We start from the raw sequence: 27,624 nt of genomic DNA on the forward strand, positions 1-27,624 counted from the left end.
GAAGGCCGACAAGCTTAGGGCGAGGACCCGTCCATCGCCGCTTGCGGCTTTAATTTTCTTTGCTTTCGATCATATCTCTCATTCTCTTTGACCATCTCTGTTCAGAGGAGGGGTTATACAAAGAGAAGTGTTGTGAGGATTACATTTTAAACCAGCCTTTTAAATGTATTTCAGCAGTTTTTGTACTTTTAATTGCTCCTTTTGCAATGATTACGCTGTAAGTTGTTTGTGTTGTATCTGCGTCGTCTTACTCAGGCTGATAAAATAACCATCTGCTCTTGAAGTGTTCGTGCTCTCGGCGGTTTAAAGCAGCAGCAGATTATTACACTGTCTCTGCATCAGTCTGAAGTGGCAACGTATTGTTAAGTGTGCAAGTGCTCTGTTGATAACAGTAATAGCTTTTTAAGTGTCACATTCAAGTGGTTTCAAGTGTTAATGTGCTGTTCTGCTGAGGCCTGATCATTCCGAATGGTTCTCTGAACTGATAACAATTTGTTTAATTGAACACTGAAGAGAAAAGAAGTCCATTTATACAAACAAGTTAACTTTCACATGTCATTCGAATCAAAAAGAAGCCATTTCTCTAACATGTATGTTTGTGTTTGTGTATATCTGCAGCTCCTCAATAGAGATAATACAGATTTACTGAAGATCATTAAAATATGTTTCATGATTCCGCACGAAAAATGTCGAGTGTTTGGAATTTATAGTATCAATTCAGCTGATGTCGAGCCATTAAAAGGTAGGAAATCATGTTTTAGTGTTTGACTTAAAGACCCTTTAGAAGAACATAAATACTGTTGACAGGGAGACTGCTGGAAACTGCAACGGAGGTTTGAACCTGGGAGATAAAGATTAAAGCAGAATCCTGTATCAGCACTGTTGGGAAAAAACACAAAGGTCAAACTTGGCCCTAAAGACTAGCTGCTGTGTGGATCAGACTTTATTTACACATTTTGATTATACAAATGTACAGATCTGTATGTTGGATGTGCCCATGTATTGACACAAAATTATAACGTGAAAAACAACATATGAAGTATCTTGCTAGTAAGGGATATGACTTTAAATACAAGCTTTGACAGTCAAAAAATAGTCACTTCAGAAAGTACCCACATCCTTTTACTTTACTTTACGGATATCCCAAGCCAACGTAACAGATCTAAATTGGGTCCAATCACGTTATTTTTTAACTGATCGGTGTAACCAACTGTCTTAACTCAGTCCTTTGTTTACATCTATTGTCACACAAGTGTCAGAGAACAAAGGTGCAAATTGTGGCAAGACACATTGCATAGTGTATATGAATGATGGCTGGAGGACATTAAATGCCACAGAACACACACAGATCATCAAATAATTACAAACTTAAGCATGCTATAACGTCACATATGAAAGGTCATCACAGTGGCACGTCAAATGGCAACACCGGGAATGTCACTAACTCCGGTGCTACGTCTGTATGTGTTTGTGGTGACTCTGCAGTACGGCTGGGCTGCAGCTGTCGCCCGAGTCAGATAGTGTTACATCCCACTGCACAGCTGACGGCACATATAAACACACTCAGCACCCTGCATGTGTGTGTATGTCAAGGTTTCCCTGCTAGTGACCTGGAGTGATGAGTCACCCTGTCTTTAAAATGTGCTAATCCTGAAAAATATACAGTCATCTGGGTTTAAATCAAGATTTTTAAACACACTCTCTTGTCTAAAAGTCTTCTGAAAACAAATATGACATCAGACTTTACTTAACGTATTGTTTAGACTTGTTTGACTCTGTTCTAAAGTAAGATTATAGGAAAAGAATGTGCATGGTGAAAAATCAAGAGAAAACCCTAGTTAAAGGGGATTTACACAATAAAAACCCTTTAAAAATCCAAGTTATCCATTATACCTGCAAGGCTGTACTTATTCCAAATGAAGGGTTAGCCTCAAATGATTCAGATAAGATCTTTAGTCACAGTCGTCCTCAAATGTATTCATACCCTCCCATTAAAGAAGAAAAAAACAGCTGCCACTGAAATAAGTTGAAATTGACAAAAGTAATGATACATAAAAAATGAATGAAAATCATGACATCGCTTTTGAATTGTGGTTCAACAGAAATATTAAAGAAAACAAAAACAAAAAACAAAAACAAGCATGATGGGACCCGTAAACTAATATTTTGTTGAACAACCCTTTGAGTCAATCACTGCAATCAAGTGTTCTCTGTATCTCTCCATCAGACTTCTGCACCTGTTGACAAGTATTTTGATTTTGGTCCACTGCTCATCAGCAAAGTGCTCTAATTTGTCCGTGACAGTTTTTATTTTTTTTAAATTATTCTTTTCAACCACATTTCAAAAGCAATGTCTTATTTCACTAAATTGTAATTTAGCAAATTTTTATTTATTGTTACTTTTTTCAGTTTCTAGTTATTTGAGTGACTATTGTGAATGTTGCCTTTTCTTTAATGGAAGGGTATGAATACATTTGAGGACGACTGTATACTATTCAACATGGGTGTAGTGACCAGTGAGCATGGCAGCTTTGAATGTCCAGTTGCTCTCTCCTATTGTATTTGAGGACTAGTGTTTGACCAGCAGCATCCGATGTCATACATCCTGTATGTCAGAGAGGAAGAGCAGCACTCTGCTCTTGACTGTTGGCAATGAACACACAGACACACAATTCACAATGGCAACGCCTAGTGTCAGCTAGACAGAGCAAGGACTCATCGGCCCGGTGATAATGCTGAGCTGTTGGCAACAAAGACACAAACACTGCACTCGCTGTCACCTGTAGCTTGAGATTAGCGCCTGTGTGTGGTCCTGCATTATGCTGAACTCCTCAACCCACACGATCAGTTGTTACCGCCAAGATGTCAGACCAAAGTATTGTTTGGAGGCATATTTTAAAGTGACACACCAGCCCACTCATACATCAGTTAAAGTCCCTTGAACTGAAGAGCAGAGTCAAAGAGAGACGGAGAAAGGAAGAGGAAAAAGAAGCACCACACAAACGCCTGATAAACACCAGCAGCCAGTCATGCTGGTGAACTTGCTGCTAAGTTTGGAAACCTTCTCTCGTTAAAGAATGCCATTATCTGCTAAAACAGTCAAATGGTTTGGGTAAGAACTTAAAAGGCCACACATGTCATCTGCTCCCGGCTTCCTTCCCTGAGGCACAGACAGTACAGAAATGGAAAACACTTACGATTTGTCTCTGCGGTGTGTGAAGCGTCGCTGGGGACTGGTCTGTCGTCGCCGTGGTGATAAGGATTTCCCCCGGCTCCGCTCCTTGATTGGTGACTGGGCACTGGATGATTTAAGGATCTAACAAAAAAAACAACACAGACACAAAGCAAAACAAACCATCATTAATATCAATGTTTTTAGGAATATTTATTATTAATTATGTTGATCTGAACATTAAACTAATGTAATGTAAAAGGTTTATTGAGCAAAATTATCATGAACTGTGCAGCTCAACAGAGCATTTAATTCTCTTTTGGCTCACGTCTTTGGTTTTACAGTATTACATTGAGACCTATCATCAACATATTTTGCTGCTTTGATGATCCAGCTGTACACAAAAGCCCAGCACTAAACATCTATGGAAAGACATTTTCACATTTGATAGCTGAGTCTGGCTAACCAGGACATACACTACAGATGTCAACATCATCATTATTTTGACTGGTCGTATTTACACTGACTAGTCAGAATTTTCACTCGATAACATCATTCTGATGAGTCAAACCAACAGCAAGAGATAACAGTAGTTGGCACAGGACATGGTGGAAAAGATCATTAGAAAATGCTGTGATATAAAAAGAGTTCAACAGCAAGGAGATTGTGGAGAACAAGAGCTTAATTCATTAGAGACTTGTGGTCAAACGCTACCAGAAGTCTGATATAGCGGTGAAACAATTTGTCATATGTGGTTACAGCTGCAGAGCTACGGTATGTTTAAGCAGCAAGCAGTCTCCACCTCCCTGCAGTGTCATGTCGCTGAGTCAAAACTCTAATGCATGATATCTGTAATTACATTTTGACAAGGCAGATTTCCAGTTTGAGATATCTACAACACCCTTCTAACTAGTTAAAACTTAAGATATGTAAAATACACAATGTCGATATCTTGACTTGAAGGGGCTTTAAGATAACTTGAACTAGAATTATGACGAATCAGAATTGAACTGTAGGTGTCTGACACTGGAAATGCAACAATCGAACTATCTGCAGCTGAATTATAGATATCTGTAATAAGAAACCTCACACACATGAATGATAGTGGCATCATTTGTATAAATAGGTGACTGTCAATCAACAGTCATAATTTCAGAGAGCCTAAAATGACATCTTCAAATTGTTTACATCCAAACAACAGTCCAAAACCCAAAGAAATTCACCATCAAAAACAAAAGCAGTGAGAGTGAAAATTGTTCAGCATAGACCACAGGATCCTGCTTCACTATTACAAACAATCACTGAACTCCTTCTGGCACTTCAACGTATAGACATTAAGCTGGCATGATGGCAACACCCACTGCTCCCGTGTAGCTGCAGGGACCGAAGTGCAGCCGTGATGAACGAGGCAGCAGGAAAACACTCCGACTGTGCGTGCGTGTGGCAATGACTTTTCTTCTTTTTTAATCTTCTTCAATCTCCAAAAAACTGCTGTGACAGATGAATCGTGGCGGCACTGCAATTTAAAGCTACAAATGAGGGCTTATGCGTGTATTCAACGGCAACTTGAAGCTATCATTAAGATCTCAGTGGGAGGAGAAAACAACAGGATGGCAAGTTTTCCTGGACCAAGACAAGGCCAGGAAGCGGCTCGTATTCCACAGCTGGTCACATTAATCATGTTCTCCTGATAGATATATGGATCTATGCGGGTTTCATACCTCACCCGTCCTTCAGCCTTTTTTTTTTGGCTCTCAAACTATTTTTTGAGGCTGAAATTGTACCTCTACTTAGAAGGACTAAGCACATATAAAATATCCTGCCTTAATATATATTAATGTTGCCCTCTATTTTAGTTGATCTTGTAGTTTTTAGCGTCTTACCTCTCCTGCTCAGCCTCTTGTTTACTTTAAATATTGCCTATCTAAGTATATGTAGGTGAGAGTATTGCATTGTTTTAACATGCAAGCAAACCAACTAAATTGCATCTACTGCTGGGAGTTTTTTTCTGCATTCCAAACTTTAAGTGTGTACTTGTGATGACTGTCATCAACATACTGTTTTTCCATTCCATAGCTATTACCTTAGCATAAACCTACAACTAACTTTAACCCTGAAAACAAGCTGTAACCCTCAGACAGAAGACCAACAAAATTCCTTCACTGTTATGAAATTGGGTTCTTCTAAAGATAGGAGTACATGAGTGCATACACAAACAGACCGAAGCCTGTCTATAATAACTTCACATTCTCTGGAGTACAGCAGAGATCATATCAAAGTCTCACACAGCTGACCAGAGTCTGACTGTGCGTGTGCCTGTGTTTTCATGTGTGTGACAGCTGCAGTCCCTGACCTACATATCTTCCTTACATGTATCACAGTTCATATACCGTACCACCGTCCAACACCAGCATCTCCCACACACACAGACTCGCACGTTGGCTTCGTTCGATTGCAAGTTTAGGAGAAAAGTACAAAAAGCAAACAAGAAATAAACTCATAGAAAATTACAAACTAAAAAAACCTACAAGGGCTCATTAAACATTTAACCTCCAACAACCCACTTCTCCGTGTCTCCCTCCCTCACGCACTCATGCACACTCATGCATTCCTTCCTTCCCCATCATGCCCTCAATAATTCTTGACAGTTTATATTCCATGTTCAGCCCAAAGGAAACAACATCCATCTTTGGCCTCATGGAAAACTAGAATAAAGGTGTTTCCCTTGTTCAATCTTAAAAAGAAAACAAGTCCGTGAGTGTGTGCTGATGCCCAGTTTAACTGTTTGGATCACAAGACAACCTGCTGTTTAAACTTCAGCCTGAAGTCTGTCTAAACACAGACACTAAGAGTGAAAAACGAGTACCAGCAACATCCAAATTAATGATAAATCACTGAGTTCAGTTCAGTCTTATTTAAAGAGTGCCAACAGAGAACATGTGTGATCTCTGGGTACTTCACATAGCACCAATACTATTATAATATATTACATTTTAAAGAGAAAATCAAGAAATCCAAAGTTTAATATTGGAGATTATGAAACACCAACGTAAACAATAAAAATCTGCTTCAGAACTGCTGAAACATGGAATTAATCTGACAATAAACAGCAACTTTGTTTATTTTCTGTATCTTTTTTTTTTTTTAAAGGTCAAGTTTGTCACTTGATCAGATTTTAAGAGACACTTTGGTCTTTTCCAGGGAAACTGTATCCAACTATTATTTGGGCAAATAAACCATTTTCACTCTTGAATGTTTAATTATAGTCCCCCCGGTTGATTTATTTTGTGGTTTGTCATCAAGTGCCTGTTCAAAGGGAGTCATTGGATTTGTTGTGTTTCTCTCTACAGTATAATATTGTAAGGTCTTGACCCAAATAAGTGAAAAGCCCTGAGATGAATTACGTTGTGAATTGGAGCTATACAAATAAAACTGAACTGAAAGGTTTGTGAGTGGTCGGTATTTTCTTCTGCTGCTGGCTGCCAATTTTCTTTTCTTGTTCGAGGCTGCACTTACTCGCTCTCTTACCAGAACTTTATTAAAGCTTATGAAAGGATTGTGCTATTTATTAGGGAATATCGATTCAGACTACCTTTTAATTCGTGGCTGTTTTGAACCAACAAGGGTATTTCTGTCCTGATTAATTGATATTTTTTGACTCTGTTTTATGCTATTGTAAGATACTAATAAAATAACCAATGTTGTGAACCTCTATCATGATCGATATGGTTTGATAAACAAATGCAGCCTGTAGGAAACATACGCCTCTAAGTGATGCTAATAAAACACTGAATCAGGTTATGGACATCACGTATGATGTCAGTAAGTATTTCAGTGGTTTTGTCTACTGTATATGTTGTCTGATTGAACCTGGATTCCTCAGTTGAAAATTTCTAAAACAAAAACCTTCATCAGCACAACTGAAAACTAATATAAAATTCTATGTAGGTGTGTGTGTATAAACAATGTACCTTCATCCTCATGTCCCGGCCATGCTTCTCCAGCTCCTTCCTCATCTCTTGAGCTCCCAGTCGGGCAGCGTTCAGCACCAAATGCTTCCACTCGATTGGCTGGAAGACGTGGGGGTCATGAGGCACGTACAGGCCAATCTTCACCTGGAAGACGTGGGGGTGTGTTCAAACTTTTACTTTTTTTTTTTACCATTTCTACCAAAATAAGCTATCACCAACCTCCTCCTCCACCACCTCCATACTTGATGTCCTCTTTTACCTTTTTGAGAGTGTGCTGGTATCTCTTGTAGGAGCTCTCAAACTCAGCCACCAGTTCTCCCAGTGTGCGGTGGGTCAGTGGTTTGTCCATCAGGTCCTGGCGGCGGCTCATACCCAGCGATCCATAGCGGCCGTTGCAGTAGACGCCCAGCACAACATGGTGGAAGCAGTGACCCGAAAACTGGGTCTTAAAGCTGATGGGGAAACGCTCGAGAGACGTCAGCCCGTTGGTCAGGTAGCTGGTCAACAGGAGTTATGGAAGGATCTGCAAAGTTTTTCTTGTATTGCTGTCTCAAACAGTGAATTTTCACAAGCTTAATACTTGACTGGATTTATCAGATGAAATAATCGAGGTACACTTTGACTGCACCACTGGAGATGCACATTTGACTAAAAAACCTGAAACAACAACAACAAAACTTGGGCACAAAGCTGAGAGCAAAAGAGTATTTGTTTGGATTTGTCACAGCAGAGGCGGCAGAGCAGCTTGAGTCATGTGAAATTAGATGCAGTCTGACTCTCAGAGGACCAATACTATGAAAATGCCACGGGGTAAACAGTGAGTCTCAAACTGCAAGAGTTAGTGGGCTTGAGTGTTTGTACAGCTCCGCCTGTCTAACTGAATCTGTCTGGTTCATTGTTGTGTTTTGCTCTTATTTAACAAGAAAAACAAAGACAGAGAGAGATGATCTATCTGGTACCATCAGAAGCCAGAGGAGATGATACCAGAGTATGTGTTTGGTTCGTCTAGTGACTCACCATGAGATGTTTTGTGATTAAGTGCAGTTTTTCTAAAACTTCGATCTCCTATTTCTTCATCTGCACACAGTAATCTCCTACCAATCTCCTCTTTCTCAACTTTTCCTTTCCTTCTCTATCTCTACATGTCGTAAAATCCAGCAGCCCAGGTTATCTCCAATTACTAAATGCAAAAGATAAAATTTTCAGTAAAATATTGAATGAGGTCTATTTTAGTCAAGCTCTCGTGCTGTGGACTGCACAGCTTCATGGAGTTCAGCACTGACACGGATCCAACCGTAGCAATCTGTGCAACCACACACACAAACATACACAGAGAGAGATCTGGACAATCTCTTTGTCGGCCGGTTGCCAGCCATCTGCTCCATCCTGCCCATGGAAGTCTGTCATTGGCCAGAGTGACTGTCTGTCATCTCACCAGCATGCATGCCACAGCACTGCTGTGTTTTCATTAAATATTCACACAGGGCCATCCGCACAACTAGACCACTGATCACACATACTTACCAATGTGTTTCAGTGTGTGTGTGTTCACAGTGTAGGAAAGCCTGTGGTTTTAAAGCAGAACACAGACCAGAACACAGAGAATTAGCCTGTTGAATGAAGAAAACCACAAAACTTCCATACTAGGTGATTAAAACTAATGTAAATGCTGAAATAATACACACTGGTTTGAATTGTGGCTCAACATTAAACTTGTCTTGCAACCAGTTACACAAATCTCCTCTCATCATAATGGTACCCTCAGTACAAAACAGTAAAAACAACATACATGCACACAGTTGAACGTTTTGAAAATGAGCTTTTTGTTTTGTAATGTTTCAAAGAGAAGCACTGTCCTGAGGGATGTACCATAAAGAGACATTAATGGGTTAATGAGGTATGTTGAGCCTAAAGCCACAGTTCTCAATTGACTACAATCAACATGGTAACAGATGCTGCAGCTAACCTGCTCTGGAGAACATTCTGTTTTTCACCAATTCCTTTCCTGACCACATTCTCTCAAAACAGGCCATATATTGAAACCTGTTGAGCTTTATGTTAGTAAAACCACTAAAGGAAGCTGTGCAGCGTACGCACCATGTTGCCATGGGAACCTACATGCATTCAGTTGGTGATGCAGAAAAGATAGAAACGTTTTATGTTCGGTCCTGATTTATTGCCAAGTCTGTTTTACACTGCTGGTGCTGCAGCTAATAGAACACAAATTAGAAAATGATTTAGTCTATTGATATCTATTACAGAGATTATTCAAGCAATAATATCAAATTTAATTTGACTGTCAAAAAACTAAAGTGATTTCCACGCATTCTTCAGTATGGGACAGTGTCTAATTTAAATGCACTTCTTGAGCACCACAGTAAAGGTCTGGTAAACTGCAAAGTTGGAATGTGCAGATATCATGGTAAAAATAAGCAGCTGCATTGAGAGTGCACTGAGTGGCAAAATAAATATATCAACTTACACGATTAACATTTTTCGACCACCATTCCTGTCTTGCATTATTTGCAGGTATGTATATGGTATAATTTTCATTGCTCTCCATTATAATATTATAACCTGTCCTCCTAACTGAAGTAGGAAGTACATGATCATTCCATTTTGTGCAGAAAAGGGGTGAAATGATATGTTAAACATTCCCTTTTTATAGTTACACCCACACAGCTTGACAAAGAAAACCTGGTTAGTTGGTAACCACCGTCGTGATTATCCCATTATCTCCCAGTGGGGTTTTAGGTTTGCTTGACCTAGCTAACACAAAGAAAGTCTGGCTATACTAAACTTGTTTCACAGATCAACCCCCAGGGGTCCGTTTCACAAAGGAGGTTTAGCGAAAACTCTAAGTTGGACCCCAGATCATGCAGGCTAATTTAAACACTGTGCAAACATGTACGCTGTGACCATGGGGGTACAACTGAGAACAGCTATTATACTGTCAGAAACATATCTGGTATTTCTACAATAAATGTCAACTTAGTGTCATGTCTCACTTCTGTTTCTGAGATGCCAAATTCTTGACGCTGACGCTAAAGAGCCATGTGTGTTACACATATATTCTCTTTCCATCAGAATTAACCGAAACATGAAATTTGTACTAAAAGTACTCCAAGACTCCTAACAAACCGTGTTGTTCCTGACTAATGAATGGTTCATTACACAGGTGCACTTACTGTGACAAAGGATATGTGACACTGCTAGCAGTAGCTCTCTCTGACTGCTTGACTGAGCCTGTGACTGTGACAGAACCTACCGCTATTTTGCATCCATCCATCCATCCATCCATCCATCCATCCATCCATCCATCCAATGTGACAGTTGAGTTGAGTTCACATCCTCCAAAGATTTGTTTCTCTGCCTCACTCCTGTGTTCTCATGCAACATCAAATCATTCAAATACCTCATCTCACTGTTCTATTTTTAAAAAGCAGAGGTAACTGAGAAACCCTTATCTGTGGATATAATGCAGAGCTAATCCAATGGATTTTCAAATTCTCTCTCTCTATGACTATTCCCTCCCTTTTTGTATCATATTTCTGTCCTTCCCTCTCTCACCAACCCTCCCCCCTCTCTTCCTCAAGTTTCTTTCTACAGTTGCCTCCACTGTAAATTTCAAAGCAGAAAGATTCAAGATAATACTATACAGGAAAAGGCATGAAATCCTCTTTATGTTTGGTGTCTTTTTTTAACCAAGAGTCATGTGCTTTCCTAGTCGAGATCATAAGCGAACACCAGGCTCTGAATGTACTCAGCTACAGTTTGGGGAATGGCATTCAAACATCGCCAAAAGAGTCTCGACATACATAAGTATGAGGTTGTTCTAATAGCTTGTACTGGGCACCATTTACAACTGAAGGGAATCACAATTTTATATCACTTAAGGATATTGTACACTATAAATTGGGTGCTTCCAGCTTTGTGGCAACAGATTATAGATGGTACTTTGCTATTTTTAACAGCAGCACCCCTAAACATTCTACAAATGAAATACACCAGGAAGCATTCATTAATTACCCAATTTCATTTTGTTACTTGATACTGAAAAGTTCTCTAGAAATAAGTAAGTTCTATAATTATTTTTCAAATTGAGACTGCTCTGTACTCAGGCCTTATTCTGCAAAACCCCACTCAGTGATGTCTAATACAATGAGACACATCAAACACACACGCCGTCAACACACATGCATACACACCCGCACTGAGCTGGTATGACCCGAGATAAACCCTGAAGATCCTGGAGAGAATTCAGACCTCTGTTAACGTGGAAGCAAAGGAGCCAGTGGCAAGACAGACCAAAACAGACCAACTGCTCCAACTGCCCCAAGCTACAACAACAGTTGCTATTCATCTCCTTTTCTTCCCCACTTCTCTGTCTCGGCTTTCTGCCTCCACTTCTATCTTGTGTTTTTTCTTTTTGCTGTATGAAATATTTGATTGGTATGTTTTACGAAATTCTCTGACTTTAAATTCCAGAACAGATAATTGAGACAGTGAGTCATTCAGAGAGCCAACTGGTTGGGCTGGTATCACACTATGTCAACAATAGCTGGTGACCTATAAGGTGTGTCTACTACTACTGTTGATATGTAAAAGATCGGCCATCAGCTGTGATTATAGGTAAGGCCTCATAGCTCAGTGGTTAGAGCACTGGTCTTGTAAACCAGGGGTCGCGAGTTCAATTCTCGCTGGGGCCTGCTCTTTTATTAGTGTGGATGACCTCAGGGCACAGTGAAAGGTGACACTACACAAATATACACTGTCCCTTGCTGATATGACGGCAACACGGAGGTTTAAAGGGCATAACGGGGCGAAAAAGAAATCGCTCACAGGGATTTTCTCGACTCCAATTTCCTTTTTTTTCTCTCATTTTTTCTCACCCCCTCTGGCTCTTATTTCCCTTCTTGCCTTCAGCCTCAGTTTATTTTTCTATGAAGGTCTCGTCACTCTGTAAATTTCCCTCGGTCTCGCCTCCTTTCATCTGTAGACTAAAGCCAGTCTCAATTAAAGTCACTGTCAGCTGCCGCCCTGACAGCCCCCGAGAAAAGCCACTGTGAAACTAGCACATGCGAAACTGGACCATCCATTCATAGAAAGAGTGAAGCAGAAATCTCTCATCTGTTGACACTCTGAAGTCCTTCATGAAGGTACCTTTTAAAACATTACAAAATGTAATGTGTGTTTTTTTTTTAACTAAACGATGCTTTTGAAAATCCATTAGTCCCCTTTGCAAATCCAGTCATTACCACAGTCATCATGCACTGTGTTGCCTGTGATGTGACTGCTGAAAACCAAATGCAGGAGCACAGAAAGGACATTCTGAGTATGTTGTGTGTGGAAAATAGCTGCCTAAATGAATTCTGATTCTAATTCACATAGACCAAGTAATAAGATTTGATCATTGTATTTCAATGTATGCATTTACTAAAAATGATGTCAAATACCCAATTTCTCTGGTATAAAACGGAAAGAAGCAGTGAATGGTCGGATTTGCTACAACCAGTTTTTTTGGCTGACTGTCTCACTGATTGATAGATTTACTGTTTCAGCAATTCTCTGATTTAGAAAGCTTTACAGTGAGATCAATAGTTAAATGAGGCTGAACTGCCAAATTACAAACAAGATCAATGTTGACCTTGACCCTGGCATTTGTAATGGCCATTATTTGGGCTGCAAAATACCATCAAATATGTTTGCTTGATGTCACATCTGAGTAAAGGTCTTCATGGTTCCCATCCATGTTTTATACAGTCAGTCAGGTCCTGGTTTATTACTGCAGCTACCAGGTCTGTTTAGCATTCTGTGTAATACCCGAGTGGATGCCAAGTTATCTTTATTACACTAGGTGCAGCAAAATTGCAAATCTAAATGAGTCGTATGAAATAACAAGTGGACTAACTATGCTGTTTCAATCAGCAACAACAACAGACAACCTGGATGTATTTTAGCAGCTTTCTTGGTAAGAAGGATGGATTACATGCTTCACAACTAGGCACAGCAGAAGAGGCTGATAGACATACTAAGAGACAAAGGTTTAGTTTGATAATGTAAGTTAATATTTTACTTCAATCAGCCTTTAAATTGTTCCAATCAGGTCTGTGTCTCCCAGTCGGATTTGAATCTGGCGTTTCTTGGACCTGCGTGGGTCCAAGCTGTCAAATACCAGATGGTCCAGTTCAGTTCCAGGTCGAACCTTTCCAGGAATTTTTGGGTTTAGCATAGGCTTGAATGATACGCCAAAAATAAAAACAAAAAAATCATATTGTGATTATATTGACATATATTGCATTATCAATGATTTTCTTTTATATAGAAATTGCATCCCAATGGCACCACCATTCTTCGTCTAAAATTGTTTGTGGTGACGCATTTTACTTTTATCAAACTAAATTAATAGATCATTTGCAGCTCCTGCAAATCCAGTACTACACTCGTCCACATGGCAGTTTTGATAACATTTCAATTAAGTGTTCAGTCCTAGCTTGGGGCTTGTGAAGACCTCCACATCAGAGCTCGCAGTTCAGATCAAGGCATGATAAGTTAACTATGTGAAATTTAATTGAACATGCAGTAACTTTGCATCTTGCAATTAAAGACAGGAAGCTGTTAGGAGTCTTCAAAACATCAAGGATAAAGGATCAGGCAATGTATATGTAGAAGAAGAAGCCAGAGATCTAAGAAATTGATCTTTGCAGTCTAATCAGAGCTTTTCTTCTTGTGCAATAATGAATATCAGATCAGAATTTTAACATACAGCTAAACTAAACATGTTTGACAGAATTGAAAAAAATAAATAAATAAAAAAATGTTTTTCTCAGAGCTAAACGGTGAAGCTCGTACAAAGCTATACACTGCTGCTTTAAAATTTAAGCTCTGTTGGATGATACTAAGCCTGTGTGTATGAGTGTGTATGGTGGGGGGTTAAACTTTGAAGTGGGCTTGTTGCCAAGCAACACAGTAAGAGCTGGAAAGGGTGGCGATGTTGGGGGGCATTAGGACGTTATAGCAGTATGTCTCATTGATTTCACCATCAGATACACAAAATAACCTCTTGGCCCTTTGCTTGGTGTGTGTCTGAATGTGTGTGCACAGGAAAAGATACATTCCCAAGATGACGGCTTCGAGGCATTTGATTGGCAAAGACTCCCTGATCATCTCTCTTGCTGTCTCCATTAGCCTGTAGGGGGAAGACGAGGACGAGATGAAGAAGAGGAAGGACAAGGAAAGGAACGGAGAGGAAGCAGGAAAGAAGAGGAAGAGGTGAAGGATGAAGAGAAGTAGAAGAGACAGATAGAAGGGCAAAGGCAAGAGAAAGAAAGAAGCCCAGACATATGTGTCAATGCAAGCATTAAAATCTTAAAATCTAGATTAGAATTTATTTTTTAGGTCATACAGTTCAGCTGCATTTCCTTCAGATTTACAGTATTTCTTATCTTATATAAAGACGGCCACAAGCTGCATAGAATTATGTTACTTCATAAGCTGATATATTTAGACTGCAAACATTGTAAAGGCTTCAGTTTTATGTAACGCTATGACATCTTCTCTTTTCTCACTGTCTACAGGAAAATCAGAGATCAGGGTGGTTGACCTTCCTATTCAACACTCCAGCATGCTGCTCTTTAATCAAACTAACTAATCACCTCCTATGATTTAAAGCAACTACAGGATTGTGTGCATGCACAGTTAATATCAGGCCTCTTCTCTGGACATTTTTTACCTTGATTCTGTCCACATCTCTTCAGTAAGATGATTAGGAAACATCATCAATCACTACATTCACATCATAAGCTGATTACTGGGATTAAGCTACTAACTTAATTAAAGCATTTACATGGGTCACAGTAACCTCCCATCCTCTATTCATCATTTGTTGTCATCATTCAAGAGTTGACTTATTTACAGAGCTCCTTAAAGGAATAATGTAGCTTTTACTCATTGCTGATTCTTTCCAGTTCAACATCTACTATTTTAACTCAAAACATAAACTCAAATGACGCTATGCCTTACAATGCCTTGGTAAAATAAAACAAAGAAAATTATTTTGGCTTGTGTGCAAACATGCTTATGACATGTATGTATGAAGACGCTCATAATTATTCTGTTAATATTATTTCTATTTAATGGTGCTAATTGGTGTGTCATTTCCAAAGCTGCAGTCCACTTACCCACACAGAGGACGACTCTTCTTGATTTCAAAGAACTGGGTTCCTGTGTGGTTGTATCTGATGGACATGTTAGGGACAGCAGCATTGTCAAGAGTAGTTTTCATTGTTGTGTGTCCATCCCTGCTGACACAGGGCTTCTGAAGGTGGCGTTATGTTGTCTTGGTCACTTACAGTCTGTCAGGTGTAGCATGTGTTGTTGTGTACCGTGCTATTGACAAAGGATACTGCAGAGCCTTCATATAGTTCTGGATGGCAACGAGCCAGTCTGGGACCGACATGGACGGTTTGAAGGTCGGAATAGAGGGAACAGGGTGCTGTAGACAGAGAGAAAAGTGAGAGTGAAGATTTTTACACATTATTTCCAGCAAATCAACATGTGGTAACATTTACAACCCCAAAACCACCTTCCAACGTCTTTAGAAATCTACATTCCCAATGTCCCGTGACTCATTACAGCTCATGTTCCAAGGCTGTTGGAAAAAAAAATACACTGGCTACACTAGTCACCTCCTTATATTACCCTCATGTTAAAAGAGAATTCATTTAAAGCCACAGACCTGAATTCATGTGGTGAAGACTGACAGAGGTACATGTCAGTAGATGCCTCTTTCCCAACCACCAGAAATCATTCCAATCTGCCTGGAAGCTATTCTTCAGCTATCAGCAGCACTGCATGGCTGCTTGTAAAAAGCCTCAAACTTGGCTGCCATTATTGTAAAGCAACAGAGACCTTGTTGGAAGCTTATCTCTCTTTAGTAAACGTTTGATTCAGGGAAAGTGCTCTGCTCTGTATCAGCGGATACAGATGACAGTATTCCTATATTTGGACAGGAGATCATCAAACGTCTTGATGAAATATTTATTACTTGTTTGAATGTGAATATTTGCGGATGATTTAATATTCAAAACTGTACAAAAAACTGTTTAGACAGCAAATGTTTATTCTTGTCAGTATTACAAAGCCATCTGTAATAACTTTTAGACAGCAGAGCAACAGTAGATCTATTTCTACTTCTGAAGGTTGCAAAAATGCCCTTATAGTCTGAACAAAAACACCAATCTATAGACAGTTATCAGTGGAGAGCCACAGAAAACAACGTGATACAAAGATGACACATGGCATACGTCGGTCTCAAACCCCGATTCGGTGGTGTGCATCACCGTAGACCACGAGGCCAATAGACACTCATGCTGCTGTTTGCAGCTGTTTCACCTCAACAAAAACTATTTGGAAAAGGAAGCAGGGGTCACAGATGTGGATTCATGAAAGGACGTGACCACACCGACAGAAAGTGAGTCAGACTGAAACACAAACCAACACTTCCTCTGACACACAGGCAGCTTGTGTGCTATATATGTGTGTGTGTGTATGTGTGGAGGAAGGGTGAACCACAGCACAACCCCTATCATTTCCTGTGGCTTTTTGCTTCACTCTTTATTTACAGCATAAAGGGAGAACTGAGGAGGACAACAACAGAACAACATGGTGGCAAGGCCCTACGTGTTGCAGTATTGTGTCCCTCAGCTTTCTTTTCTATAAAAAGGGAGTAAGAAAGAAAGAAAAGTGAAAGTGTCTTGAGTTAAACACTGCCTTGGCGAGCACAAACATAAAACTACTGGACATGTGGTGTTCCCAATAACCAAAGTGTGATATTTCTACAAATAGACTCACAGCTTCTCTATACTGGAGTTATTTCGGCCACATTCCTCAGTCTCGTGTGCGTGTGACGGAATAGACACACTTCTATTTTAATCAATACAGCTGTCCACACAGGCGGCGTCACTGAGCGGCCCGAAGTGGATTTTTAGGCTTTATTTCTATTTTGTTCCATTTTAAATGTACATATACATTTGTGCACGCAAAATATACATTTGTGTAAGTAAGCTAATGGCTCCCGAGGATCATCTAAATATATATTGGAAATCAGGGAACAACCAGCATGTGTTTTTTCAGGGTCAATACCAATATTGACTACTAATAATCAATAGTACCAACAACACATAATTGGAACTGATATACCTTTGTAGAAAAAAAACAACATCCGGGTTTTGAAATTTTAAATAAAACTCCAACACAAAACTTCATTGAAATGCCTTTGTCAATCTGTTTTACATATGTTGAATTGAAGAAGAGCTTTTGAACATTTATAATTCAGAGTTAATAGGCTGTTAGTCATGACATGTGGCCAATCACATTGAGAGAGAGAGAGATGGCTACACCAGAGTTTTTGTAAATCAATTTAGCAGGTTATAAGGTTGGTAAATAAACAAAAAACAAAACTGTACTACTCATATTTGGAAAAAGCTGAATATGAAAACTACACAGGCGTCTCAGCAAAAGCGATTATTCAGCCACATAACCACTGATTTCAGTGGACATCGAGTCGATCAGCCTTAATGCAGACAACAGACCAGCCAGCCAACCTGTCACTCACCAACTCCTACAGCGAGGAAAACTATTAGCCAACTGGCCGCTCTTCTAGTCATCAGGCCATCAGCAGTCATTTAGTCCATAAACCAGTCTGCCAACCAGTCAAGACCAGTAAATAGCAGGTTTTATTGCCACATAATCTCTCATGTAGTGAAATCCTCACTAAGACGTAATACACTGGCTGCCTCAGCTAACACACACACACAAACACACACACACTCGCTCTCTAAAGCTGCTTTCTGCTGGGTCAGGGAGTGAGATGAGTGGTGATCTCTCCTTTATCATCCCCTCTTCTCTTCTCTTCTCTTGGCTACAGTGGGATGACAGAGCTGTCATCTTTCTGCTGCCGCCAGTGCAGGAGCACTATCTAAAAAGACTCTGTTTTAAATGCTGTATGATGAAGTTACAGATTCAGGTGCCACCAACAGCCATCTGACCTTCCAGCATCACTTCATTCTTGTGTTTCTGCATCAGGTTGGATAGCAAACTTACATGTCACTCCTCCTGAAACATGCTTGGAATTGTTCGTGTAGATAATTTGGATTGTGTATTCTGTTATACTGTAATACAGCGACACAGCATCAGGGAAGAGTGACCCGCCCTCTCTCCATTAAGAGTTCAGCTGGAAGAGCCTGACTTATCAGCCCAGTTATAACTTGTAATTAATCTGTCTCAGCCTCTTTTCCTGTTTTCCTCTCTTGTGTAATCTTCTCCTCTCTTTCTTCCTCTTCCTTCTCCACCCTTCCTATTTACTAGTTTATCTCAAAATGTCCTTTTTGTTTTGCCTCTCCTTTCCATTCCTCGCTCTCATCTCTTCCCCTCTCAGTCACACCCCCTCTTTTTTGTCATCTTAGGTCACCTTGCTGTTTTTTAATCCTCCCTCCTCATAACTTCCAATGTGTTTTTATTCCCAGCTCTTCATTCCAGTGCCACAGTGCAGCTTGTGTCATTTACATCCACTGAGTTTAAATGTTCTGGAACTGTTGGAGGTCAACTGATGATTTTTTTGTTTTTCCGGGGCCAATACTGATTATTATTCAGGGAGACAGATGAACAATAAAACGTTCTGTGTCGAAATTTGGATCAACACAAACACCAACACACCTCAACATTTGTGGAGCTGTTGAGTGGTGAATAAGGACAGATAGATCAAAATAGATCATTTTTAAATTAGTGCATTTTATTGTGAATCAGTTCAAAAAAATGATGATAACAATAATCAGATGCTGAATGTAGGATCTGATAATCAGTCGGGCTGCTAATCAGTCTTCGTATCTGCCAACCCTTAGGCCTGACCTGTCTCAGCCAGCAGCAGACACAAAAGACAAAGGGACTGAAACCAGAGACTTAAAGCCACGTTTTAAAGTGGGAGGCACGATCTGTCTGGTTTTTGAATTTTGAATTGGTTGAAGCAAATGGGGGATGAACAGTAGAAGGTAATTAGAGAATGACAGAAAAAGTCGAGGAGCGTAAACAGAGCACAACAAAATCAAGGGAAGGGTGAAGACGAGTAAATGAAGGTAATCTGCAAATAAAGCCAGCTAGAAATGTGGCTTATTGCCAAATAATTAAGACCTCTTTTGGTTGCTCAGCCCCGACAAGTGCAAAACCATTTACAACTTAATTCAACAGTTATCCAAGCTGCCTGCTGCAACAAGTAAAACACAACTGGCACAACCTTCTAAATAAAAGTTTTTCTTACAGCTCGGCAGCACTCATTAAGGTATGCTGGGTTTGAGTGTCACAGAGGTGACAAGATACAACAGATAGCGGTGTCCTCTGCTACCTTCGGAGCACTTTTGCTCTGTGTGCATTAAAGATTAAAAACAGCGAGGCAAGATGAAGAGAGGCAGAGACGGGGCCGATCGTATTTCATGCTGTCAAGATATCTTTAGAGCAGGACATCCCCAGGAATGCCTTTCTCTCTGCATGTGTGTGTGTCTGAGTGTGTGTGTGTGTGTTCACAAAAGACAGCCTAGAAACCAATGATTAAGAATCAACGTGAGACTTTCTGTTGCTTGCCCGTTTTACTTGGCTGTACAGAAAGTGAGAGGGACGACAGCTTTTTTCTGAAGACGTACACTACTTGAGTACAGACAGCAGTACTTAGCAGTGACTGGAAGCTGCTGTAATGCTGCAGTCTGTAATTCTTTGCCTCATAGCACATCTGTCTAAACTAATCCACGTTGGCAGGCGTCCATACATATGAATGTCCAATCCCAAACATGCCATTTCTGTCTAAAATACTCAGCACACAGAGAAATACATGAAGTCAATTTCAGCAGCACTGGTTTAATCTGGACACTGTGATGTGTAATGTTGTATTCGCTAAGATGCTGCACAAAAATATAATACTTTTGTGCCAAGTGACAGATGTGGCATTTTTTTTATTGTTGTTTTCTTGTTACCATATGTCGTTGAGCTCGTTCTGCTGCCGCAAAAAAACAAAAGTCTAGTTTGAATGTAATCTGTTACTGCCATCCAAAATCAAATCCTATTGTCACAGTTTGAACAGAAACATTTCACTCCAGAACAATAGGACTACAATGGATTATGCAAATAAAAAACAACTTTATCCTACTTTTTTGTTGACAACATCAGCGGTACAGTTAGATTTAGTTTATGCTTCTGACCGGTGACCATGAATTCAGTTCACATGTAGCAAATGACACTGAACATGACAACAGACTCATGTTTAAGCAAATTCAGTCTCATGTTTTGCTCAATGAGCAAACCAGCATGTTTCAGTTCAAATCAGGTCATTTAACAAGTGAAATCCTCTGAACGGATTGCAAAATGAGTAATGGCCAAAATCTCAACCAATTTATAGTAATGTATGAAAGGAGTCCACACCACTTATTGATTTCAATTTCAGCTGTATTGAATCCATATAAAATACATGCTTTTCTAGTTGTGCTTATACAGCTGCAGCATAGATTTTTTGCCCAGAGGAGTTTTAGCCAGTTTTGTTTACCAGTGAAAGCCCTTTAGGTAGTCCAGTTGGTATCCAGAGATTATCCACTACCCAGATTTATTCGAGGGATTATTTGTTTGCTGTGCCAAACCCATTCTCCATGCCCTCTGTTAATGAGGGCATGGAGAATGACAACAAGGCCTCTGGTCACTGACAATAGCACAGACCTACACTGTGTGAAGCCTATCTTAAGGTACCACACGTTGCATCTTCAAAGCAACCTGTCTGGCTTGTATCCAAGCGTTCTTCTTACCGTTTGTCCAATTTGTTTTGTGATGACACTAAATGTCTTGTTTAAAAGTTACACGCAGCTGCTCTAATAAATGTCATGTTTTAACATTTCCTAAACTGACAGACCCTACTAAACTCTGATCAGTACAAGTTAACTGAACACTGTTTGTCTTCATAGGGAAGTCATTCCTCTAATTTCTCTCCCTTTCTCACCTTCTCTTTCCCTGCCTGAAGGCATAGTTAACCCATGTGGGGCAATAGCGACTGTATCTGTGGTAACCACCTGCTTTTACACTTTAGACACTTTACACACACTGCAGTCTATAACACACATACACACACTGACACACACACACACACAGAGTCAGGTTGCATATCAACAACGCTGCAACGTAAACCCACTGACACTTGAGTTGCTAGCAGAGAGCTCTATACACAGCAGTGTCCGAGCAAAGTTTAGTTCAATCAAAGCAACTTGATTTCGTGATCATATAAAAGGTTTGCATACAAAATAGCGGTCAAGCTTAATTTGATACAAACACTGTTTGGAAAAGTTAGCTTTTTCCCCCCACAAATTCCCCACCCAGAAAGCTTCCAAGTGGCTCCACAGTGGTAGCTGTCTCGATCATTTCAGTGTCATCATTTGCATAGTGATATTGGAAATTAGAAACCACAATGAGCCATGGACAAAGACTACTGTACACAACACAGACACAGGGCAAATATATGCGCATTCTCAATGTAAAGTTTTTTTGCTAGCGTATTTGTTGTCGAGCACATATCCTCCTGTTGTCCGTCTGTCTCGAACGGGAGTTTGGTGCTGCCAGCCAACCAGGTCACTAATGACCACATGGCCAATTAGCAGAGCTAAACAACAACCAGATTCCCTCCTCCTCTGCCTGAAACACAACAAGCATTCATCCAAATCACTGACGGGAAAACTATGGGGGACAATTCAGGTTGACAGGCCTCAAAAGCAACATATAGAGATGAATATCATGCACATGGTGTTGCCTGAAGAACCAGTCCAACGTCTTTTTGTCTTTTACTGGCTGCTGTTTTTGTTCAGCTGCAACACAAAAATAGTTTGAAGAAGAAAATGACCAAAGGAAAGACATTATTATCACCACTATAACTGATGCTATTAAAACTAATACTACCGCTAATGATGCGATTGAATATATATTCAGGGTATTAATGCAACTTATTGGTGTTGTTTTTTAAATTGACTAAACGATTGATTTTTCATAAATAATTCACCTTGTAAAATATTAGAAACAATAAGTTTTCTTAAGAAATCATTTTTGTCAAAACACCTTTTTTTATTTTTTATTTATTTTTTTACAATCACATTAAGTACACATGGAAGATGGGATCTGCAAATGTTTGATATTGTGCTTGATATCTTACTCAAACAATTATTATTAGAGGTCAGGATCAGCTGTAGAACAACACAGCCCTGGAGAGCTGTTTGGGTTTTAATGTCACTGCAAGCCTACACTGTACCAGACTTTTCAACATGAAACATGAATTTTCAGGCTGCTCTCTCACCTGATTGTCTGTGTTGTTTCAGCTTTTTTCGTTTTTGGTCTTTATGAAGCATTAATGCAGCATTTTCTAACCTACAGCCAGGTTATGGCGGTAAGTCTGCATATGTGAGTGTGAGTGACACTGACTCACACACAGCCTGACTAATCCAAAAAGCAGATTTAATCTCAATTGACAGGTATGGTACCTCGATTTAGCACACTTGTTGTCATGGCAATGTGATGCATTTGTGTGTGTACACCTGGGAGTGTGTGTTTGTAAAACAAAGTGTGAAAACAGGTTGACATTAACACCGAAGCACCACCTTAGCCACATAACTGTGAACACACACACACACACACTTCTCCACAGACAAACACTCTGCCACTGACCAGTAGACAAATCATCTGAAGCCCTGACTCACATTACAAACAAATTCCTCACTGAAGTTGAACAGTAGTCACAGCAGGAAAAAGGAGTTTGCAGACACATACTTGTTAAAGATGATCAATATTGTTGAAACACTCAATAGATTCATCTTGATCCAATGGTAAGTCATTAAACAATTATTCAGTGTTAACTAACTAATCAATTATGTTGTTCTTCTCAGCAAAAAAGCCAAACTTCTGGTTAGAGTCAATGACGTGAGCATTTTATGTCATACATGATAGAAAAATTCAGAACTCATAAATCCTAACAGCTGTGTCTGCACTGGGATTAATTGAGCAAATAACCAGCAGATTAATCAATAATGAAATGAACAGATATGAAACTAGATTAGTCATTACAAACAAAAAATATATAATTACAGATCTGATAATTATTTGCTAATCGCCAAGCACTCGCTTGTTCATGCATTACAACTATGAAGATTTGCTTCTTGTCACAGCTTTTTTTATCTTTAGAAACTGAATTATTTTGGAAAACTCCTGAAAATGCTACCCTGGGCTCCATTAAATTGTGACAGGACTTTTTCATTATTGTTATTATCCATTTTATGGACTAAAACACACCAAGCAAAACTGATGATGGAAACAACCATTAGGTGATCCCAGTAACATTGTGTTGCAAATATCAAGCATTATATATAAGGATACAACTCACACTTGACCGAGAGAAAGAAACCTGAGCAGCACTCACACTTATCTATCCAATTTGTCACAGTAGAGCACAACAGCACTGTTCAGTGCTCTAAAATGTGCAAGAGACACTTGGATTCCTTCACATTACTGCAGCCACTGGGAATCCCAGAGGGCTCCACAAAGAAACCCTTCATAAAACAGTGTAATAACACTGAAGATGCTTCCATGAATGTCTAACATCTCACTGTCATGTGAACACATCCCGTGTCCAAATGCGTTGATTTTATCATGTTTTTACTTCAACCAAATGATTCCATACTCCTGCAATGGAATTTATTAATGTAGCACAGACAAGAACAATCACATCGTGGGACATGTCTTCAGCAGCCTCTTAGTGAATGCTTTTGTTGATTGTATGGCTTTTTTTCTAAGTTACTTTTACTAAGTTTTCAGATTCCTACACCAACTTCGTGGCTCAACATATAGAAATAAACTAGCACCATATGACGTTTTTGAGAAAAAGGCCAGCAGGAAATTGAAGTAGGACTTTGCTATGAAGCCAGCTAATCTTTCAGGTTATACCTCTCTGATGAAAAAACTCTAAAACAGAGATGCACTGATCACAGTTGTACCAGTTTACAACTTAAAAGCACTGAGAGCTAAACCAGTCACAGCTGGCCTACCTTGGGAAGGTATGCAGCATTTCGTATCCTGTCCACCATCTCCTGGCCCTCAGGGTGCACAACGGACACATGGGACCACATCCTCTCCCAAGTGACACTTTCGATGGGAAAACCGGTCCGGTTAACATAAAAAAGAACCCCTCCGTCCTTTTCCTCTTCCTCGCCAGGGGATCGGGAGCTGTTGTTAGGAGGAGACGCAGAAGACTCCTCCTGGGTGCTGCAGCGGAGGAGGCAGTGCGAGCTGGTGCTCTTGGACCTTCCATGTCTGCTCAGCTTGGCCGGAGAGGTGCCGGTCCGGCTTGGGGAGTTGGGTCCGGTCATTGATCCCAGGAGGGCCAGGAGGAGGAGGAGGAGGAACAGTTAGGGTAGGCAATCCTCCTCGGGCTACCAGAGCTTGTTCTGGTCAGTCAGCATTGTACAGTACATGATGATCTTAAGGAGCAACCTGGCAGGGCAGAAAAGCAGAAACGTCAACTTCATCAGAGCACATTTTGCATCTTGAAACCAATCTTACGATGCAATAAGAATTTCTATAGGCATCTTTAAGCAGGTCTAAAGTAAATGTAAATTCCTTAACTGCTAGGATCACTTCTACAAATGTTTCCATACAGACGAAGTAGTGTTTTATTCAGGTACTTCCCACTGAGTTGGTACACCCAGAGAAGATCTGTGCCCTTCCTATTTTGGAAAAGGAATGAGAGCGCTATAGTGGAGTATGAAGCCCCGACAGCAAAATCTCAAGAGGGAGACCAAATCCCCTCTAATATAGCAGTAATAACTGAATTCCTTCTCAGAAATCCCACAATAAATGCACCCAAAACACTGTATGGAGAAATAACAACTCTAAAATCACAACCAATTCCTTAGAGTAGCACAACAACATATCCAACTAGATAAAATGCACATTAAGAGTCATACAAGTAGCTTTGTAAGAAAGGTGTAAATTAAATCACAAAAAGTACAATGAGGTTAATATAAAATCAACAAGGAAATACGAACACAATTAAAGATCTAGTGCTATCTGTGGACTTAAAGAAGGATAAGGTCTCTACCAACTCATGCTAGTTTCTTTTACAGTGAAGGAATTTACCAAATCCAATACATTTTGCAAATAGAATAGAATAATGTCTTGAAAATCCCCTACTGTGTAAGTTAGCAGAGCAAAGACAAGTTCACATCAATATGGGCTTTTTCGTTTGGGTGCATCCGCTGAAATATCCCAACCGTTATTAATTCAACCATACCATATTTTCCACCGGGGCTCCGATTTCACCTAAACGACGGGCGTCGCGGTTAAAAAGGCATTTGACTTGAAAAAAACTCGGCGAGCCGAGGTAGGTCCCATTCATAACAAGGCGGCGTTGTCCAGCACAGGCTGTAAAGTCTTGTTTTGGTTCGAGGCTTTGTAACTTCACCTCTTCTTCAGTGTGTCAAGTTAGCCAGAGCTAATCGTCGCAGCGCTACGATTACTGTATGTTCCGCTTCGAAATAAAAGCAGTACGTTTGCTAACCGTGTGTAAATAAAGAATAAATACAGAGAATCGATGCAACATACTCATAAACTCATCACTTACGCGCATGTAAGGGTTTTACGTGTATCACTAAGGATAGTATAGAAAATCTTTCAACTAAACGTACCCATGTCTCGCAGAGCTATTTTATTTTGAAATTCCCGTCCAGAAGTGACATTGTTTTTGCTAGCTAACCGACAACACTGCGGGGGCCGTTGCCTCCCACCACCCCACTCCTGCAAAATTACCTCTTCTGTGCATTCCCCCCTGTCAGCAGCCTGCAGGGCACCTCGGTATCAGCTACCTCTTCAGAAAATCCCACTTCATAATGATAGAAAGGCCTCTTTAATCCGTCACATGATTAAATCATTAGGGATAACACGGTCCTACTGGCGAGGACCTACTGTTCTCCTGTATCTCTCCGCTGCTCGTTTCCCCGGCAGTCACCGACGCTCCGCGGCTTTCCCATTGGTCGAGCTAACAAAGAGGGGCGGGCCTCAGAGTATTCTCTACCATATTTGGAACTGATGGCGCTCTCTGATTGGTTTATTTTGATGGACGAAGGGGTCAACAAGTGATATATCTGCAACAAATGGGGTTTTTCCCCCTTGTTACAACTGTTGATTTTGCCTGAAATGTGTAGTTCTCTTTTCGATCATATAAAAACATAATAAAATAAATAAATAAATTTAAAAAAGCATTGAACAAAATAGAATGCAAAATAATAATTCTAACAATAAACATACACCCACACACTTCACAAACTATGCATGAAAGATCACTTTCATTACATTTTCCAAATGTGGTTGTGAATAATGATGGCAAAACAATTTATCAAGAGAAGGAAATGTTCATCTCACTGAAACACCTAAAGCTTTGTCAGTGATTAAAAAGGACGATCCTTGAACAACCAGTTGACAGTACATGTCACTGTAATAATAATCATGTCCACTGCAGCAAATTTGTTGAGCAAAATGTGTCATATTTTGTTGTAATCAGCAGAATATGCTGCTGCTACATTTACAGTAGTGACTTGATCTACAGCTCCACCTTCTGGACAAAATGCTTTTCACACCATTAAAAGAAGGATAGACCGCTGTGTTTAACATGTTTTAAAGGAAAATATGTGCAACTTTATAATTCAATAAATGTTTGGTTTGTTTCACATTACGCTCTTTATACACATGGGATCAGTAACTTTGCTGGCTTTAACAATCTGTTAAAATAACAGCCTTCTGTCATTCAGAGATAAGTCACTTTCACATTAGTGTCCCTCACAACTTCACTCAGACATACTTATGACAGTGATGGAGAGGGCCACAATAATCATGCGATAGTTGTCATTCATGTGAGATCAGACAGTACACTGAAGCCCCTTTCAGACATGTGGTATGAAACATTGCTGGCATCATAAATCCATTATAATGTCCTTCTAGTCATTCAGACATACGTCACTTTTCTGTTAGCGTTCCTCATAGCCTCACACAGACACCCCTCATGAATCCTAACACTGTCTGATGCTGTGAGTAAGTAATAAAACACAAAGAAATAGTCCTAAACAGCTGTACACTGTCATTATGTGTGTGTAATGTGTTTGATGTAAATATGTGTAGGCCTATACAGCGTAACCTGCTGTCGAATCCTGACTCAAGCTGTTGTTCTGTGTGCAACTGTCTCTCTTTAGCGAGCCACACATGGATCCTGCTGTTGTCAGATGCTGCAGGTATTTCATAAATTCAGAAACAATAGTTCTAAACAGCTGGAACAGACACGCTTCAGCTCCTGTTAACAGCTGAGGGGGAAAAAAACACTAATGGCATTCAATATCGGTGAGTATCATTAATCTTTAACCTATTAGTGTC

General features: G+C 39.9%; 1 protein-coding gene and 1 non-coding gene across 3 annotated transcripts; one reads left to right on the forward strand and one right to left on the reverse strand.

Moving 5' to 3' along the window:
• Window positions 1-3,193: 3,193 nt before the first annotated feature.
• Window positions 3,194-27,618, reverse strand: vash2 (vasohibin 2). 2 transcript variants are annotated; one of them, XM_008304051.1, is made up of 8 exons: window positions 26,011-27,618; window positions 24,252-24,696; window positions 15,549-15,637; window positions 15,324-15,380; window positions 14,258-14,332; window positions 7,403-7,640; window positions 7,144-7,287; window positions 3,194-3,316 (listed from the first exon to the last, which is right to left on the reverse strand). In XM_008304051.1, the coding sequence occupies exons 2-8, from the start codon at window positions 24,570-24,572 to the stop codon at window positions 3,194-3,196; spliced, it is 1,047 nt and encodes a 348-aa protein (XP_008302273.1). In that variant the 5' UTR covers window positions 24,573-24,696; window positions 26,011-27,618. The 2 variants fall into 2 exon arrangements, with proteins under 2 accessions (XP_008302273.1, XP_008302272.1); XM_008304050.1 differs by lacking the exon at window positions 26,011-27,618 and adding an exon at window positions 25,496-25,615.
• On the forward strand, window positions 11,780-11,852 carry trnat-ugu (transfer RNA threonine (anticodon UGU)). The gene has a single exon. It is a non-coding gene; the product is annotated as a tRNA-Thr (tRNA).
• Window positions 27,619-27,624: the final 6 nt, after the last annotated feature.

The sequence above is a fragment of the Stegastes partitus genome, unplaced genomic scaffold (genome assembly GCF_000690725.1).
Source record: "Stegastes partitus isolate 25-593 unplaced genomic scaffold, Stegastes_partitus-1.0.2 Scaffold2125, whole genome shotgun sequence".
Lineage (NCBI taxonomy): Eukaryota > Metazoa > Chordata > Actinopteri > Pomacentridae > Stegastes > Stegastes partitus.

Excerpts from the sequence above, each read along its gene's own strand:
- vash2 (XM_008304051.1), bottom strand. The coding sequence starts at position 24,572 with ATGACCGGACCCAACTCCCCAAGCCGGACCGGCACCTCTCCGGCCAAG. Across the intron at positions 14,333-15,323 it reads AAGAGTCGTCCTCTGTGTGG|GCTAATGGAGACAGCAAGAG; the intron begins GTAAGTGGACTG and ends TTCCCCCTACAG. Across the intron at positions 3,317-7,143 it reads GCCGGGACATGAGGATGAAG|ATCCTTAAATCATCCAGTGC; the intron begins GTACATTGTTTA and ends TTTTTTTGTTAG.